Source organism: Capronia coronata (genome assembly GCF_000585585.1).
Source record: "Capronia coronata CBS 617.96 chromosome Unknown acBCG-supercont1.2, whole genome shotgun sequence".
NCBI lineage: Eukaryota > Fungi > Ascomycota > Eurotiomycetes > Chaetothyriales > Herpotrichiellaceae > Capronia > Capronia coronata.
The window spans coordinates 670502-686949 of NW_006912894.1; the positions used below are offsets into that span (position 1 = coordinate 670502).

Genomic DNA, 16448 nt, shown 5'->3' on the forward strand with positions numbered 1-16448 from the left:
AGAGGTAGAGGTAGAGGTAGAGGTAGAGGTAGAGGTAGAGGTAGAGGTAGAGGTAGAGGTAGGATAGAGATAGAGGTAGGAAGAAATAGGGTAATCTTACCAACTGCAACCACAACTTATGATTAATATCCTTAGACAACAACATCGTGTCCGGTTCGAAATACGGCAACAGCGGCATATCAAGTTTCTTGGCCTGCATGCTCAAGTTCGTCCACTGGGTCTCGCACCAGATCGACTTTCTCATGTCGTCTTTGTAGGTACTCTGTTGCGAGAATCTCTTGGATGGACGTGACGCTGCGGCGATGATGTCTGCCGCGTCCTTTTTGTGGGAGGTTGAGGTTGAGGATGAAGATGCCATGATGGACGATGGATGATTCCAATGTTGATGTTTGAGATGAGCGGCGGACTAGTTCAAGTCAAGTCAAGTCGTACGATCAAACAATTCAAAAACCGTCGGTCAGAGTTGATCTGCTCTGCTCTGCTCCGTACTGCTTCCCGTTCGTTGTACGGTCGGTCGGTCACTGGCTTTTGTTTTTGTTTTGATCTGATCTGGTATGGGTTGAGCGGTTGTGTTTGGTTCTGAGCCTGGCTGGCTGGCTGGCTTGCTGGCTGGCTGGCTGGCTGGCTGGATGAATGTCGTGTCTTGACTCCGGGATTTCGAGCTCCAAGCCTCGACGTGTGAGACTATATAAGGTACTAGGTAGTTATATGGCCGTCTCAAAGCCTGCTTTGCTCAAGGCACACGTTTGCCGTATGTTGGTGGGGATGCTGCAGTGGTGTTGTTTTCCGAGGTAATAAGGAGTTCGATGGATGAGAAGGGTCCTGATTAGAATTGCTCGACAACGCCTAGATCAAATTACGATTGACGTTGTTGCCATGTGATAGTAGCGGGTCGAGATACCGAATCGTAAAAGGTATCGAGGCTGAGGCTTGTATGTACTCTGTAGTTCAAGATTGTCGTTGTCGGAGATGCCGGGATGCCATTTTGCCCATTTTGCCATTTGAGACATTTATGAGGTAGACGGTGCACTTGGTGGGTAGACACTCCACCGCGAAGACTACGGTGACTCCACGACCGACCAAGCGCAGTTTCAATATCTTGCCAGCCAATTCCAACTGAGACTGGAGTGAGTGAGTGAATGCTTAGTGAGTGATTCAATATACTCATCTTTCGGCGGCATTGTAGGGCACATTCATTACGGCAGAGACACGTTCCTTTTTTCCATTGAATGGTTTCAATTGTCACCAGCTAAAGCTCACAGATTTCCACCCCAGTTGATCATGATCATGTTCATGAAAGTTCCAGCCCGCTGCACCAAATTGCTTGGTTATCCATCTCTCCCTTCCAGCAATGTTGTCAATTCATCTCCATGGATGTCGCAATGCTCCTGGCATTGTCACTTTGGCGAAAGAAAAGTCGTCAATCATCATTTCTTCACGAGTCGTTTTCCAAGACATATTTGGGCTTGTCTAGATACCCAAGTACGCCTGTTTGGCAGGTTATACTCATCCGTGTAACCATGCGTGTGCGCTCGGCGCTAGACCAGTCTGTTTCCATGACTGTGTCTGTGGATGTGACGCTTGAGTGGCGCCGCTGTAGGAGCTGCAGTCTCAGATACAGTCACCGTGACAATGTCTTCCACTAGGATCATGTGGACTTCCAGAGTACCGCTCATGTAGGTTGACGTCAACGTAATTTGACCATCTGCCGCTGCGAGTGAAGAATCCGGAGTGCTGGTGACTGTTGGGCTGACAGAAGTGGTCGGGACTGTAGCAGTGACTGGTGGAAGAGTTGGCTCTGCTGCCGCACTTGGCGCAGTCGCGTTGGCAGGCTCTGATGGTGCCGCTGAGTGTGGTGCAGCTCCTGGCATCATGGCTGGCTCCGGTCCGGCCTGGACTTTGATGTTGCCTGGCAAATCCTGAACAAGGTCGATCTGTTCCTGCTGAAGAGCCTCTGGAACCTCCATCTTGCACTGTGTCGCAGCTGCGCTGTCCTGCAGGGAGAAAATCGGGCAATCTTCCTGGAGACCGGTGCTGTTCACGCTTGTGCAGACTGTACTGTCGATTGCGCTCTGCAATACACCCTCTTCCCATCCACAAAGAAAATCTCCATGATAGCCATAGCCAGTAGGATCGCCGTTTGAAAACACAAACTGCCCGTCCATACCAGCAAAGCGCTGGGTCTGGTAGATGGTCTCGTAGAACAAGATCGGCAGTTTGACAGGAAATCCTTCAGGGCAAAGTCCATACTTGATCTCACTCGGATACGCAACATGGGTGGTGTGGTTGTCACTGTCCAGGTCCTTGCCGTTCCAGCATGATGGAAACATCAATTCCGCGCGTATACCATCTTCACAGGTGGCGTCGATAAAGCTCTTGTCGCGCATTCCATGGTGCTCCAGCGAACCTTCATTTGGTATCCCATTATCGTAATGCATGCAGTTGAAGCCGAGCGCTTTCTCCATGAGAGCCTGCTGAGTCATATCGCTGGGTTTCCAGGCCGCCATGGGAGGGTAGGGATCCAGACCATAGTAAGCACGCTTGAGTGAGTTACCTGCGATCATGCGGAAGTTCTGAGGAAAGGCAGTCGACGAGACATTGTTTTCTCCGCTCTCGGTAAAATAGTAGCTAGAGATGTTAGAAGCATGATCATATGGAAGAGTGAGGGGCCATCTTACACAGTCATGCCGCCAGTGGTAGGAACCATTTCGAAAGTGCCATTGGAGTGCTCAAAGTACATGCGCGGGGCCCAGTAGACGGAGTGATCCTGAGTGATGGAACAACTGGTACAGTTGGAAACCAACAAGTCGTCGAGGGTAGGATCAAGGCCGAAGTCTGCGCTGTGGTCAGTTCTCACTTTCCCGTCAGTCCTGATGACTTGTACTCACTAGATGCGCCGAAGCTAACATGAAGATGCTGCGACGGTTGACCTGGAGCCATGATCGGATCGACGCGTCCATTGCCAAGTTCGCCAAAGCACAAGTGACGGAAGAAGGCTTCGGTTGGCGCGACATTGAGCAGGAACGCGACGACGAGGAGGATAGGCATGGCGCCGAAAGATCTCAACTTGACACCGGGATTGACCATTGTCGCGATTGTCTAATTGTATAGACTTGATGTAAGGGAAGGGTGGTGTTGTGGGTGGTTGAGATCGGTTGTGGTGGAGGTTGAGATGAAGATAGAGGGTAAGGAGTTGTGTCGAACGAACGTCGAAACGGACGAGGTGTAACAGTTGTAGTACAAAAGAGTGTAAACGGACGATGGATAGAGAGGAGATGCGATTCTGACGCTGGTGGATGGAATTGATGGAGTTGGTTGATGGATGGTGATGAGAGAGAGGAGAGAGTTGGGAAGTTGAAGTTGTGCGGCGACTTGAAGTCAGTTGAAGTCGCGAGATATCGGAAGGTGCTGCAGTGTTTACTTAGTATAGAATCACTGTCTTGTCTGATCTTGTTGTTCAAGTTGTCGCAGTCTCGCAGTCAGTTCTTTGTTCGGCTGCGGGCAGAATCTTTGTTGCTTCCTTTCTGCTCTTTGCTTCTCAGAAAGATTCAGTTAGATATCCTTTCACGACTTGCCAACCACTTCCAGTGACGACTTGAAGCTCACCATCCACAGGATCACACGCTCTCTCTCTCTGTCGCGTTCCTCGTTGCCGTCTCCTGACTTGAGTCACGTTTGCTTTCACTCCCACACCGCAGGCTGGAAAACGCAGGCTGGAAAACACAGTCGGGTGGCCTTGGGGCATGAGGCTCTGCCAATGACTCTTTCTGGGATTCACTTTCTCAACTCAATTAAGCAAGGTCAACGGCTTCGTTGGGGGTACAGTCAGAGTCTTCTCACGCCAGCACTTCCATCTTCACAGCTGGGTAGTCGAATATCACAGACAAGACTGCTGGCAACAGAAACATATGATCAATATCAATGACATTGGCACGCAATGAGACAGTATGGCCATGAGCAAGAGAACGCAACGTAACATGCAAGACACAACAGCAGCAGACAGACAGACAATAAAACCACAAGGACATGGTGGACGCATAGCACACAATGGACATGATTCTCAGTGCATGATGGTGAGGCACCAAATTTCCTTTGCGCATCTTACAGATGTGATCATTCGTTTGCATCTTCCTCCATCAATGGAGCTTGCAAGGGCCAGGCTCAGATGCTACAGCGGTTGCTGAACCATGGTTGAGCGCCCAGATGAAATCTCAATTCCTGCTGGCTGCCATTTTCTTTTGCTCAGGCTGCGGTGATGTGCTGTGCAGAAGGAGTCTGGCGTCAATCTCCCCTTTGCTTCTTTGTTGTTGCACGTGTGGCATGGCCTTTCTTTGTCATCGCCTCTGCACGCTGCCGTCGACCAATTTCCCCAGGCGCTCAAGGTGCTGTGGCATCTGGAACAAAGCAATTCGATTGGAGCGCATCACCTCGACGTGGCCCTTCGCAAATCGAGAGACAGCTTGCATGACCTGCCACGGTGATCGGGATCTTAGCAACAGGCTCACATATGTCAAGATAGCTGTGCCCCTTGCGTGACGCTGTGTCCTGAACACCGCGGGGCACTAGCAGGTCCAGCTATGGGCTTACAGCTCCACTCAACATCCTTGAGAGCAGGGCAAGACGCCGATGATTGAGACAAGAGAGTGTTCGCGATCTCTGCTGACTGTGGGGCGCAGACTTGGTGAAGGAGGAGGAAGGTCACCCAAGTCAAAATACTTGACCCCTCCTTATATTTGGTTGCCCCAAGTATGGCGGTGCTCTAGGTCATTCGGCCCGGACTAAATGAAGCAAGGCGACATCTCCCCCGGTGCCTGGACCACTTCCAGAGCGTTTCCAGAGACGGCTAGGTGGTCGATCTACCCTGCACTTTCCAACGATGATCTGTCTTGGCCATGATGACGGCGACCGGGACGCGTCAGGGGTTTCTAGGGATCGACCGACAATTACAAGAACTTTCTACTCGACAGAATAAAATCGAGAGTTATTTGTCTGTGGAGTTGACGGACGGAAATAACACTTCGCATCTAGTGACGTATGTTCGCCAGTGAAATAGAGAACAATCCGATGCTACACCAGGACAGTCGGACAATATGGGTGAGAGTGAATTTGCTCGTTTATGTCCAAGTTCCAACCCAATCTGACACGTTGCAGATGCGTATAGAGAGCCATCCAGCCCCTTGATGACGAGTATGTATCATATACCTGCCAACACCCCGTCTTTGGCTGAGTTCGTTGCAGCGACGAGTAACATGGCGCAAGGCTACGTACCTGAGGCTCGAATCCTGGTGATTATGACAGGGGGAACCATTTGTATGCAGAAGTCGCCAGATGGACTTGTACCAGCCCGCAACTTCCTCGACCGATGCATGGCTCCCCGACCAGAGTTCAACGACGGAGAGCCACAAGATCCTCTCGATGTTGCATTCAAAGATGGGCCAGAGGGCATGGGTAAGTTGCACAGTTTGAGGACACCAACAAGCGTATATGGGAAACGTGTCAGGCAAGTCATATTCTGTGCCCTAGTCTCCTTTGATGAGAGCATCAATGCCGGCCTGTGGCTCAAGTTACCGCGATGACCTCCAAGTCGGTAGTGATCTCAAGCATGACTAACGTCTCTACAGATATGCTGTGCTGGAATATGAAACTCTGCTGGATTCCTCCTCGATCGATAGCAAAGGATGGGATCAAATAGCCAGCACGATCTTCCGAAACTACAAACTTTTTGACGGCTTCGTTGTCCTCCATGGCACGGACAGTTTGGCATACACATGCTCAGCCCTCAGCTTCATGCTGCAAAACTTGGGAAAGCCGATAATACTCACAGGTGAGTTCAAACCTTTGAAAGCCATGCAATATTACATATCGCTGCCCAGACGTGCCACTGTTCCATCTGTCATGTCGAAGTGGATAGCCTCAACTTGTATGCTAACAGGAGAAAGGCTCTCAAGTTCCCTTCTCAGAGCGCAAAAACGATGCCCTCGACAACCTGCTCGATTCATTGGACATCGCTGCCCACTTCATGATCCCCGAAGTATGTCTCTGCTTCAACTCGACCTTGTTCCGCGGCAATCGAGCCACGAAGATATCCGCCAACGCCTTTGATGCATTTGCATCTCCCAATCTACCTCCCTTGGCCAAGATCACCGCAGTAGATACGAAAGTGATCTGGAACCTCGTCACTCAGCCCACGTCTCTTCAAGCGTTCAGCGTTCAGCCAGACCTTGAAATCCACCACGTGGCATGTCTGAGAATCTTCCCAGGTATCAGATCTAAAATGGTCGAAGCGGTGTTACGCACGGAAGGGCTACGCGGTCTGGTACTTGAGACGTTCGGTGCCGGCAATGCTCCCAGTGGACACGACAACAAATTTATTCAGGTCATCTCTGACGCCGTGCAGCGAGGTATTGTAATTGTTAATGTCACGCAATGTTTGACTGGCGGCGTTAGCCCCGTCTATGCACCAGGAATGGCTCTGGGCCGCGCAGGCGTCGTCGCAGGCGGTGACATGACGAGTGAGGCGGCCTTGACCAAACTGGCATACCTCTTGTCACTTCCAGAAGCGACGCCAGAGTCAGTGGCACGAACCATGGCCATCTCCATTCGAGGCGAGCTCACGGAGCACTCGGAGACCGTGTTCAGTCACCCAACGGGCGAGCTATCCTCTCCTGTCGCTCAGCTCACCGCTATTGCGTATGCCATTGCCAGCGGAGACATCCAGAAGGTCAAAGACGTTCTACGCGAGGACACCCAGCTCATGAATCGTCCGGACTACTCTGGCAACACCCCGGTCCACCTAGCCGCCACCGGGCCCAGCCTTGCCATTCTCCGGTATTTGCTCTCATTAGGGGCCTCGGTCCATCTCCGCAATCATACAGGTTCAGGCCGGACACCCCTTTTTCTAGCTGCCAATGCTGGCCTCTTGCCACACGTAATGCTCCTTCGACAGGCCGGCGCACATCTCCACGCAGAAGAGCTAGAAACGGCACGACTACATGCGAGTCAAAGGCCAGAGGTGTGGAAGCAAGCGGGCCTGGGCATCCCTTAAACATCCGGGTAGTGATTGGGCGGCCAGTGGCTAGACGAGACCACTGAAGTTCTCTGGTATCCAGGCGAATCAGCACATGGTTGGATAGCCGACGATGACGGGCTAAGACCATTTCACCAGTCACTCCTAAGGCCAGGGACGAAGCCGGACAAAGACACAACCATGAAGCGTTCGTTGTTTGTCGAGTTTTGGCGACTACTCGCGGAAGGTACAGCAGACAGATCGCTTGGACTCAGATCCCAGGACCAGGCAACGGCAGACATCGATCGACGGGGCCGCGGAGGTGTCCGACTGTCCAAGATACATCAAGGTTTCTTACAGCTGTCAGGTGGATATTGCCTCTCTTACCGCCATCTTTACCGCCTCAAGTATCGCCAGAAAAGCGAGCTCTTTTGGACACCGGCAGTCCTCAGTTGGCATTCTTGCCAGCAGTCAAGCGCCACCAGCCGTCGGCCCTACCGTCTTCTCCAGCATACTGTCGCTCTCTTCCGTCTTCCATCCTCGGATGGATTCCTCCCCGCCTTTTTCAACGCCACCCCCCGCATTCTATTCGTCGGCAGACCCCTGGTGTTGCAGGGTCTAGAGACAGAATTCGTCCGGCTGGCAGCCGTATCATGACCTCCCTCCTTCATGTTGTACGACATGTCTCTTGGAGCATCTCGCTGATATTGGATTCTGGTCTCCTGATTGTTGTCTGTTCCGGCCTGCCGGTCCAGTGCAAATCTCGAAGTCGGAATGGCCCCAGCACCCCGCCGACAGACATCAGCCCGGTTACGTAAGAAATAAGCTGCAACAGGTCTGGTTGATGGACCATTTTTCACAACCACCATCGCAGAAATTGCTCAGCCAAGGGTCCTCACTGGAGACCACATTACGGCAGAGATTCTCCCCGTCAAGTCTCTTGCCTTTTATGGCAGGAATGGCGATATTCTCTAGTGACATTAGTATGGTTCATTTCATTCTGACCATTCGCCCGTACGGTATGCCCTGGGATTCTGGAATTGGATCGTTATGGTGTGATATCTCCCGTTTATGTTGTTCTTTCTCTTCTGGACATCCTTCCTCAGCGACAGTCGCCTTGCTCAAACCACCACATCTTTTCTGATCTCTTTTCTTGATGTCGAGCCGTGACTTCGTCTCTTTTCGAATCTATATTGTTTTGCAGCAGCGAACTCTCTAGGTTTTGGGTTTTCGGATTTTCACCCTATCCCAGCTCGACAACCATTAAAAAAAAAGCCGTGCTCCATACACATGCCAAATCCGACCAAGACAATAGCCATTGTCAATGGTACTGGGCGCCAGGCAGCCTCCGTCATCCGGGCCGTGACGGCAGTCGGCTATGCGGTGCGCGCCCAGGTCTACTCCATCGAAGGCCTGGTGGCCGAGGAGCTGGCCGAATTGCCCAATGTCGAGTTATTCGAGGGAGAATTACTGGACAATCCAGAGCTTATAGAGACCATCTTCGACGGTGCCAACATAGCCTTCATCAACACCATCCATCTCGCCGGCGACGAAATAAAAATTGGAAAAGCGCTGGCCAACGCGGCCAAGAAGCGCAATATCCAGCACTTCGTGTACAGCAGCATGCCAGACCACTCGATACACTACCCAAAATGGCCCGCTCTGCCACTATGGGCCTGCAAGTTCACCGTCGAGAACTACATCAGACAACTCGGACTACCGGCGACGTTTGTGTATGCCGGAATCTACAACAACAACTTCACCAGTCTGCCGTATCCGTTGTTCTGTATGGACTTCAAGGATGATGGTACGCTGGAGTGGCGAGCGCCATTTCATCCAGATACGAAACTGCCCTGGCTGGATGCTGAACATGATGTCGGTCCTGCGGTGCTGCAGATCTTCAAGGATGGGCCGAACAAATGGAATGGATCGAGGTATGTAAATATTTTTTTACCTCCAGCCCGTGTGAACTACTGTGTACTTTCTTGTTATCTGTGCCAGTTGCTTCGCCACGCGTGCTGTCTCTTCGCTGCTGTCACCGTGTTTCAGGTGCTGTTCTTGTTCTTGTTTCTGGGCATCTGCTTCTAATCTCTCTGCAGAGCTTATTGAGAGCATTGGGGACTGGCACTGTTGTCGTACTATGCTGTTTTATCCTTTTGCTTCTGGTATCTTCGCTAACGCTCGAGTTCCATTAGGATCGCCCTGGCCTTCGAAATGCTCACCCCAAACCAAGTATGCGACATCTTCGGCCGCGCACTCGACCGACCCTGCAACTACGTCTTCGACAACCACATCGAGATCAAAGTGCCGGTACCCAACGTTTATCGCCAGCAACTGGCCGGCATCGAGCTCCTTTTCGGCATCTACAATGCACCGTATTTCCCCGGTCCAGAATTCGAATACGCCTCGAGAAGAAAATGCAGCAATGATACCATCACAGGCAGATCATCCACGAACTATGAGTCGTCATTGCGTAAGGGCAAGCCGGGCAAACTGACTGACGATGCGAGGAAGCTTTGGCCTGGCTGGCGGTCGATGAGCGAGTATGTCAGTACGGCGTTCATTGTGGAAGAGGAGGCGAATGGGAAGACTTGGATGATTGATAAGACTGTTAGCAGTTGATATGCTTTTTTCCCCATTTCGTTCAGCTGGCCTTGGATAAAGTGCGCTGTAAGGGGAGATCGTCTCATTGGATTTTTTGGGGAAAGGAACGCACGACGACGTTACGAACAGGGAATTTATCTTGGATACGGCACTTCCATACTATCATGCATTGCATTGGACACATGGTATCGGGATCGGGATTGGAAGTTCATGATTTTTGACCAGAAAGGGGGAGCTGATCGGGAAGCATTGCATAGCATGGAACGGCACGGCATGGCATGGCATGGTCAAAAATTCGGGCATGGACATGGATATCGGCATCCTCATGGGCATGGGTATTATATGGGACATGATCGATGGGACTTGTACTGAGGATATGGTACAGCCCCTCCCCTGTGCTTCAAGTACGAACGGGTCAGATCTTCTGGGCAACACTTCCACCACATGGGGGCAACGGGGGCTTCTGCGTTATTGCAAGACCTACCCAGGTAGGTAGGTAGATTGGGGAGCCGCCCGCTGTTGCTTGGTTGGTCTGGTCACTGTCGTCTACCACTACTACATTTACTGATCGTTTTATCTCACATTACATAGTAATAAAATCTAATCAGGCGACGTCATATGATTCAGGAGAGTAAGAGTAGTAACAGAGGTTGGCAATTGAGACTATCGACTTTTGTTGAAGGTGTACAATTCCTCTATTGGATGGCTGCTACTTCGGCATCGCTGTCGACGAGGCTGCTTACATCAAATGCAAGATGATTAGGTAATCAACTATATGCCAAGGCTGCTGCTCTATCAATTTGTTGAGTCCCTGTTCAATTCACCTGAACCGGCTGTTCCTACTGCAATACTATAGTTCAGTCTGTGCTAAGGGAGCCGGCTGTGGCGGAACTGTGCTCTTCGAATTTGCAGCGTTCTTGGACAATAGAAGATAGATAGACGATCGAGGCGTTTGTCGATTTGAACTTGGTCGCTCCCGCGAACGCAGGTTAGGGGTTTGGCCACACCGAATCGCCTCTCAAAAGTTTGAGCAATTGTGCGCTCTTTCATCATCATTATCCTTACATCTGAGAGCAGAAGAGAGAGGCAACAGGAGTACGAGACGAAGCAAGGCGAAGAACAGACGCTGGACCACATACTACTCGTCCAATTTCCTGTCCGCAAGCTGCTGTTGAAAGCTCACTGCACGTCGGGTTCCGTCAGCTAAGATGGCGGAAAAAGACGCAGCCACTCCTCGAGTGTTTCTAATACGTCACGGTAAGCGAGACCTACAGAGAAACCATTCTCTCCGAGCAGACCAGACAAGACATGGCCAGGACCACGTTTCTTTGCTCGTGTAAGCCGGCCGCTCATATCGCGAAAACAGGACAAACCGAATGGTCCCAAAACGGCCGATACACGGGCATGACAGACATCCCCTTACTGCCCCAAGGGGAAGAGAAAGTGCGACATACGGCATCGATTGTCTTCGGTGAGGGAAGGCTCATCGACCCAAGCAAAATCGCCAAAGTCATCTGCAGCCCGCGGAAGCGTGCTCAACGCACCCTCGAACTGCTCCTGGAGCAAGTGCCCGACGCTGAGATAAAACAGGCCGTCAAAAGTAAGACCGAGACGACCGAGGACATCGGCGAGTGGGGATACGGCGACTACGAAGGCCTGCTGACCGAGCAGATCCGACAACTGCGCAAACAGCGAGGTCTGGATACCGACCGGCCGTGGGATATCTGGAGAGACGGGTGTGAAGGGCCGGGAGGCCAATCTCCGGCTCAGGTCACGGAGAGGCTGGACCGGCTGATCGCCCAAATCACCCGTCTTCAAGAAGAAGGCATGAAGAAGCAGCAGAAATGCGATGTCGTGGTCGTGGCTCATGGGCATATTCTGAGAGCTTTCGTCAAGCGGTGGCTGGAGTTCAGTCTGGACGCGAAGCTAGAGATGATGCTTGAACCAGGAGGGGTCTGCGGGCTCAGTTATGCTCATGGTAGCATACAGCAGCGAGCGGTGCTTGTAGGGATGAGCCTGTGATGGACGGAGGGCTCTCAGAGGACTTTCCTGCTCTAGCTGGATCGGAGACTACCGAGAGAGTTTGTACAGGGTTACATGTTCCTGATACGTACATAAGGTTTCTGGTATGAAGACTGGTTCGCTTTATGGCAGGTTCCTTGCAGCTGTGGGCTGCAGTGGTGATATGCTCCCTCCCAGTCAATGGCGAGATCCACATGATCTCAGGTACCATCATCGATCTCTCGATGGAGCAAAGAGGCGAATTCCTGCAATGGGGGTACCATGCCATGTGTGTGATAAACCCGAGAAACCTTCAGCCGAGGGAGCTGGTCGTCTCGAGGCATCGCTTTGTACTACAGAGCAGCAGTTGAAGTCTGTTCCTAGGTGAGACACCGGGTACCAACAGTCGTTCTCTGTAACTCTGCACTGCTAGTAGGACAGAAGATTCTGCACTAGTCGCTCTAGTTGAACCTCCTACGTGTGCCAAGCCAATTAAAGCTTGAAGATAACAGCTTGTATGACGTAACATGTCGCTAGATTCAGATAAGACAGGTTCTTATGTGTTATCGATTGCGATAAGGGACACAAGTTGTTACGACCGTCAACAGTTGAAGTTCTTTTGTGGCCGGGTGAAAATATGAGAATTTATCCTCTCACAGCAAACTTGAATGTGAATGTATCAATCTGCTATGTTACCCAGTCCACCGCCTGGATCTTTGGCAGCACAACAACCTCGTCCATCGATCGAGCTGCCTGGTGGAGGACAGACTTCATGAATCCGCCGGATAGAGCTGCTCGATTACTCTCCGCCTGGTCCTATCAAGCGACGACCGCAGGCTATTTTGGATGAGCGGTGTCTGCCCCCTGTCCGGTTAGCCTTGTCAAAAGATAACAACGGCCTCCATATTATCTTAGGATACCTAGGTATTGACATCGAAAGTCTGTCCCGCGATCTACCCAGATGCCATTACCACCACGACTACTACTGCAGGTCCGCATCATCATCTTCCTCCGATACCCGGTCGTTGGTCGTGATGCAGAGATAAGAAGCTCTCCAAGCTCTTCAAGCTCCAATGGCAACATGCTTCTCATGCTTGACTCACACCTCATGGTCTTTTAGGCCAGGTACCGAGCAGATAAGGGTCTTATCATTGGTCAAACCCTGGCATAACATGGTTAACATGGTTGCATCGGCCTCGCCCGATGGAGACGAATCGCTTGTGGGGGTTGCTCATGGTACTCCACGAACTGTGCTTGAAGCTTTGGAGCTTGCAACTTCGCACAGCAGCTTGGACATACCAAGATAGCTAAGAGCTCGGAGCTCGATGGCCATGCTCGTTGAAAAAGGTAGGTCAATCCCATCCATACCGCTCTCTTTTCTTCCCCCTTGTCAGTCTTCCTCTCTCTTCCTCTCCCGTTCCCGTGCTAGAGCTGTAGGCTCTGGGCTGTGGTGTCGTCCTCGATCTATCACCATGCGCGGCTTCAGCCTGGTCAATCTCGCCCTTGCGGCCGCCAGTCTTCTGCCCTTCACGGCGGCTACACCATTGGTGGCGCGCAACAACCATGTGGTCAAACGCACCGGTCCCATTGCTCCCAAGATTGTCATCATCTCCATGTTCGAACCAGAAGCCGCCGTGTGGTGGGGGCTTGATGAGTTCGACCTGCTCGCGCAGAACATCACCATCCCTGGCCTCTCACCTCTCTTCCCCGAAGCCCATTGTACGGCCGACGGCGACATCTGCCAGATCATCACGGGCGAGTCCGAGATCAATGCCGCGACGACCGTAAGCGCCTTTGTGCTGAGTCCCGATTTCAACCTGACGAAAAGCTACTTCTTCATAGCCGGCATTGCGGGGGTGAATCCCAAAGTGGCCACCTTGGGATCGGTCACGTTTGCCAAATATGCGGTCCAGGTCGCGTTGCAGTACGAGTTCGATATCAGGGACATCCCCTCCAACTTCACCACCGGTTACATTCCGCTGGGGTCGGATTCGCCGGACGACTATCCTGGAAAGTATGTACTGCGAGGACCAAGCCATTGGAGAATGTGATGAGCTGACCTTTGTTGCGTCTAGCATCTACGGCACCGAAGTGTTCGAAGTCAACGAAGCCCTGCGAGACGTCGCCATGAGCTTTGCCTCCGCCGCCGCTCTCAATGACAGCGCAGCATCGCAGGCCTACCGTGCTTTGTACGCCCAGGAAGCCGCTTACATCCTTGGCTCGGAGCCCCCGAGCGTGGTCGGCTGCGACGTTGCCACGTCGGATGTCTACTACTCCGGCACCCACCTGTCCGAGGCGTTTGAGAACACGACGACGATCTGGACCAACGGATCGGGTGTCTACTGTAGCACGGCCGAAGAGGACAATGCCTCCCTGGAAGCCATTCTGCGCGCCGCCAAGATGAACCTGACCGACTACTCTCGTGCCATTGTGATGAGGACGGCCAGTGACTTCGACCGACCGCCACCGGGGATCAGCGAGATCCAGAACCTGCTCTACGTGAACCAAGGCGGGTTTTCTCCCGCAATCCGCAACATCTATCTGGCGGGCATCAAGGTCGTGACGGGCATCCTTGAAGGGTGGGAGAGCACGTTCGAAACGGGCATCGTCCCGAACAACTACGTCGGCGACATCTTCGCCACGTTGGGAGGCGAGCCGGACTTTGGAAAGCCGTCCGAGTTCATCACCAAGAGAAGTCTCCGCGCCGAACAGCCGGCGTTCGAGGGGAACCTGAGGATGAAGAGAGCCATGGTGAGTGCGAAGAGACGAGCGGAGGAAGCGAGAATCTTGGGGGTGGAAATCTAGGAGTGACCGTGGACGTCATTGACATGTGGGAGTTGTGAACACATAATAGCTATTCCGACGCGATTATACTTAATGAAGTATGCAGCGATGAATGAGATAGAGTGAATGTAAATATGATTGAAGGTATCGATTTCGACGGCAACGTGTGTCAAGCTGCCGCCGAGGTTGGACTTCCTGGCAGCAGAAAAGCATCGAACACTCTGATCCTGTCCCTACCCGGCGGACTCGCCCTTATGTTCAAGGCTGGGGCCAACCAAACCAACACCAATTACACCAGTATGAAGTACAAGAGCACAGGCCTAGCAGGGTGATAGACCAGAGACGCTGTTCTGCTTCTGCTTCAGGAACGTCATTGCACCTCCTTTTTCCGCTTCGCTTTGGGACTCGTTATCTCAGCCTCGTCTCCCTCCGTTCCAATCTCAGTCTTCGCAAAGTATCTTTTAATGCCCCCTTTCTCAGCTGGACCCCCGACATTGTCATGTGCTGTAGCAGCCTGCTCATGTCCCCATTGCCCAAGAACGCGCTGACGGTCTGGGTCCCACTTCAAGACCATTTCTCGCGTCGTACTAGTACCATCCCGCCGCTGGATCCATGTGGCCGCAATCCTCCCCGTCTCTTTCCCCACTTCCTCAGTGGCTTTCTTCAGCTTCGCCCCGCCCTTGAGATTCATGCCGTGATCCGCGCCCTTGACGACGACCATCCACGTCTTGGCCTTCATCTTTGCCCGCACCTTCGCCAGCCGCGCCAGATCGCACATCGAATCGCCATCGCCGGAGACGAACAGCACCTCTGTATCGGGCCGGATGTCCAAAAGGATCTGGTCTCTCACATCGCCGCTCGGGGCGACCAAAGGATACGACACCAATATCAGCAAATCGATGGTTTTGTCGCTGTGTGCGGCCATCACTGCTGCTCGGGCGCCCATGCTTCGTCCGCCAAAAGCCAATTGGGCCCCTTCTAGTTCTAGTTCCGGAGTCTTGCCTGTCTGCTGCTTCTCGTATTCGTAGTTGAGAACTGTAGCGAACATGCCAGCGCGGCCCGGGAGATTCATGGGTCCTTGGAAACATGCAATTGCTGTCCCCGTCGAGGCGAAGCCGTGGCAGAAATTGGTCATCGCAGGTGCTGATAGGCCTCCGCCCGCGCCGTGCGTGAAAATCAATGATACGGGTGGCGACGAGGGTGGATGGCTCCGTAGACATGAGATCGGTTTGGCCATGGACTTGGAGGGAACTTCGTAAGACGTGAAGGTCAAGCTCGGCGCAGACGTGACAGCATCGGTTTCAGGCGCAGCAGGCGCAGCATGGGAGCTGGCGTCTATGGCGCTCTTCGATGCACTGGCAGTCTCAACAGCACTGGCAGGGCTAGGAGGAGACGAGGATTGCGGTAGCGGTGGCGAGGTTGAGGTTGTTGTGCTGACCTTCACCTTTTTGCGCGAGCCGTCACTCTCGGCTACACGGGCAGACCGTCTCTTCGGCGCCATCACTGAGGGAGCTGATACTCCGTGATAGGATAGCTGTGCAGCAATATATGGGCAATGAAAGCCCTTTTGCCCTGGCGCCTGATTCTTTCTCGGTCGAGGGTACTAGTATTGACTCTTGAAATAGCCTGTCGTAGCCCCTCCGGCAGAGAGAGTATTACCAGCTCAATGATCCTCTTTCAGATGGGACGTCATCAGTTATCGTCATGAAGAATCATACCGGGCATTAATTTGATCAAGGATGCTGGAAGGTGAAGTAGACAATTAAGGTTGATGCTGTCATTGTTGAAACTGATGGGTGGCTGGGGAGCTAATGAGCTGTCTATACGATACTCTACTCTCTCCTTCACTGGCATGAATCTGACACTTTACACCAGGCGAGTGTTGAATGTCCCTTGGGTGTCCGCTCGCAGGAAAGCTACTCAGCAAAATGGACGCAAGGATACCACTGTTCAACCAAGATCCTGGCTAAGGGATTGATGGGTTGTATTACGTGTACCCTCGAGATCCACGAAGATACCTCCTTTCCAACCCGAGATTTGCAAGGCTTGATCG

General features: G+C 52.4%; 7 protein-coding genes across 7 annotated transcripts in view; 4 read left to right on the plus strand and 3 right to left on the minus strand.

Moving 5' to 3' along the window:
- The window catches only part of A1O1_01910 (uncharacterized protein), a gene marked incomplete at both ends in the record, with an annotated part of 1054 nt that extends 702 nt beyond the window's left edge, over nt 1–352 (minus strand). The window contains one exon of the mRNA XM_007722822.1: nt 101–352. Within this exon, the coding sequence (XP_007721012.1) occupies nt 101–352 (252 nt within the window). The remainder of the gene's footprint in view (nt 1–100) is intronic.
- Nucleotides 353–1538: 1186 nt separating this feature from the next.
- On the minus strand, nt 1539–3087 carry A1O1_01911 (uncharacterized protein; the record flags this gene model as incomplete). The annotated part of the gene is made up of 3 exons (XM_007722823.1): nt 1539–2628; nt 2679–2835; nt 2889–3087. The coding sequence occupies 3 exons, from the start codon at nt 3085–3087 to the stop codon at nt 1539–1541; spliced, it is 1446 nt and encodes a 481-aa protein (XP_007721013.1).
- A 2162-nt stretch (nt 3088–5249) lies between these two features.
- A1O1_01912 (L-asparaginase) lies at nt 5250–7045 on the plus strand (the record flags this gene model as incomplete). The annotated part of the gene is made up of 4 exons (XM_007722824.1): nt 5250–5448; nt 5524–5563; nt 5622–5824; nt 5940–7045. The coding sequence occupies 4 exons, from the start codon at nt 5250–5252 to the stop codon at nt 7043–7045; spliced, it is 1548 nt and encodes a 515-aa protein (XP_007721014.1).
- A 1251-nt stretch (nt 7046–8296) lies between these two features.
- A1O1_01913 (nitrogen metabolite repression protein nmrA) lies at nt 8297–9628 on the plus strand (the record flags this gene model as incomplete). The annotated part of the gene is made up of 2 exons (XM_007722825.1): nt 8297–8940; nt 9202–9628. 2 exons carry the CDS (start codon nt 8297–8299, stop codon nt 9626–9628), a joined length of 1071 nt encoding a protein of 356 aa, XP_007721015.1.
- A 1290-nt stretch (nt 9629–10918) lies between these two features.
- A1O1_01914 (2,3-bisphosphoglycerate-dependent phosphoglycerate mutase) lies at nt 10919–11632 on the plus strand (the record flags this gene model as incomplete). The annotated part of the gene is made up of 1 exon (XM_007722826.1): nt 10919–11632. The coding sequence occupies one exon, from the start codon at nt 10919–10921 to the stop codon at nt 11630–11632; it is 714 nt and encodes a 237-aa protein (XP_007721016.1).
- A 1451-nt stretch (nt 11633–13083) lies between these two features.
- On the plus strand, nt 13084–14416 carry A1O1_01915 (uncharacterized protein; the record flags this gene model as incomplete). The annotated part of the gene is made up of 2 exons (XM_007722827.1): nt 13084–13625; nt 13687–14416. 2 exons carry the CDS (start codon nt 13084–13086, stop codon nt 14414–14416), a joined length of 1272 nt encoding a protein of 423 aa, XP_007721017.1.
- A 349-nt stretch (nt 14417–14765) lies between these two features.
- A1O1_01916 (uncharacterized protein) lies at nt 14766–15896 on the minus strand (the record flags this gene model as incomplete). The annotated part of the gene is made up of 1 exon (XM_007722828.1): nt 14766–15896. One exon carries the CDS (start codon nt 15894–15896, stop codon nt 14766–14768), a length of 1131 nt encoding a protein of 376 aa, XP_007721018.1.
- Nucleotides 15897–16448: the final 552 nt, after the last annotated feature.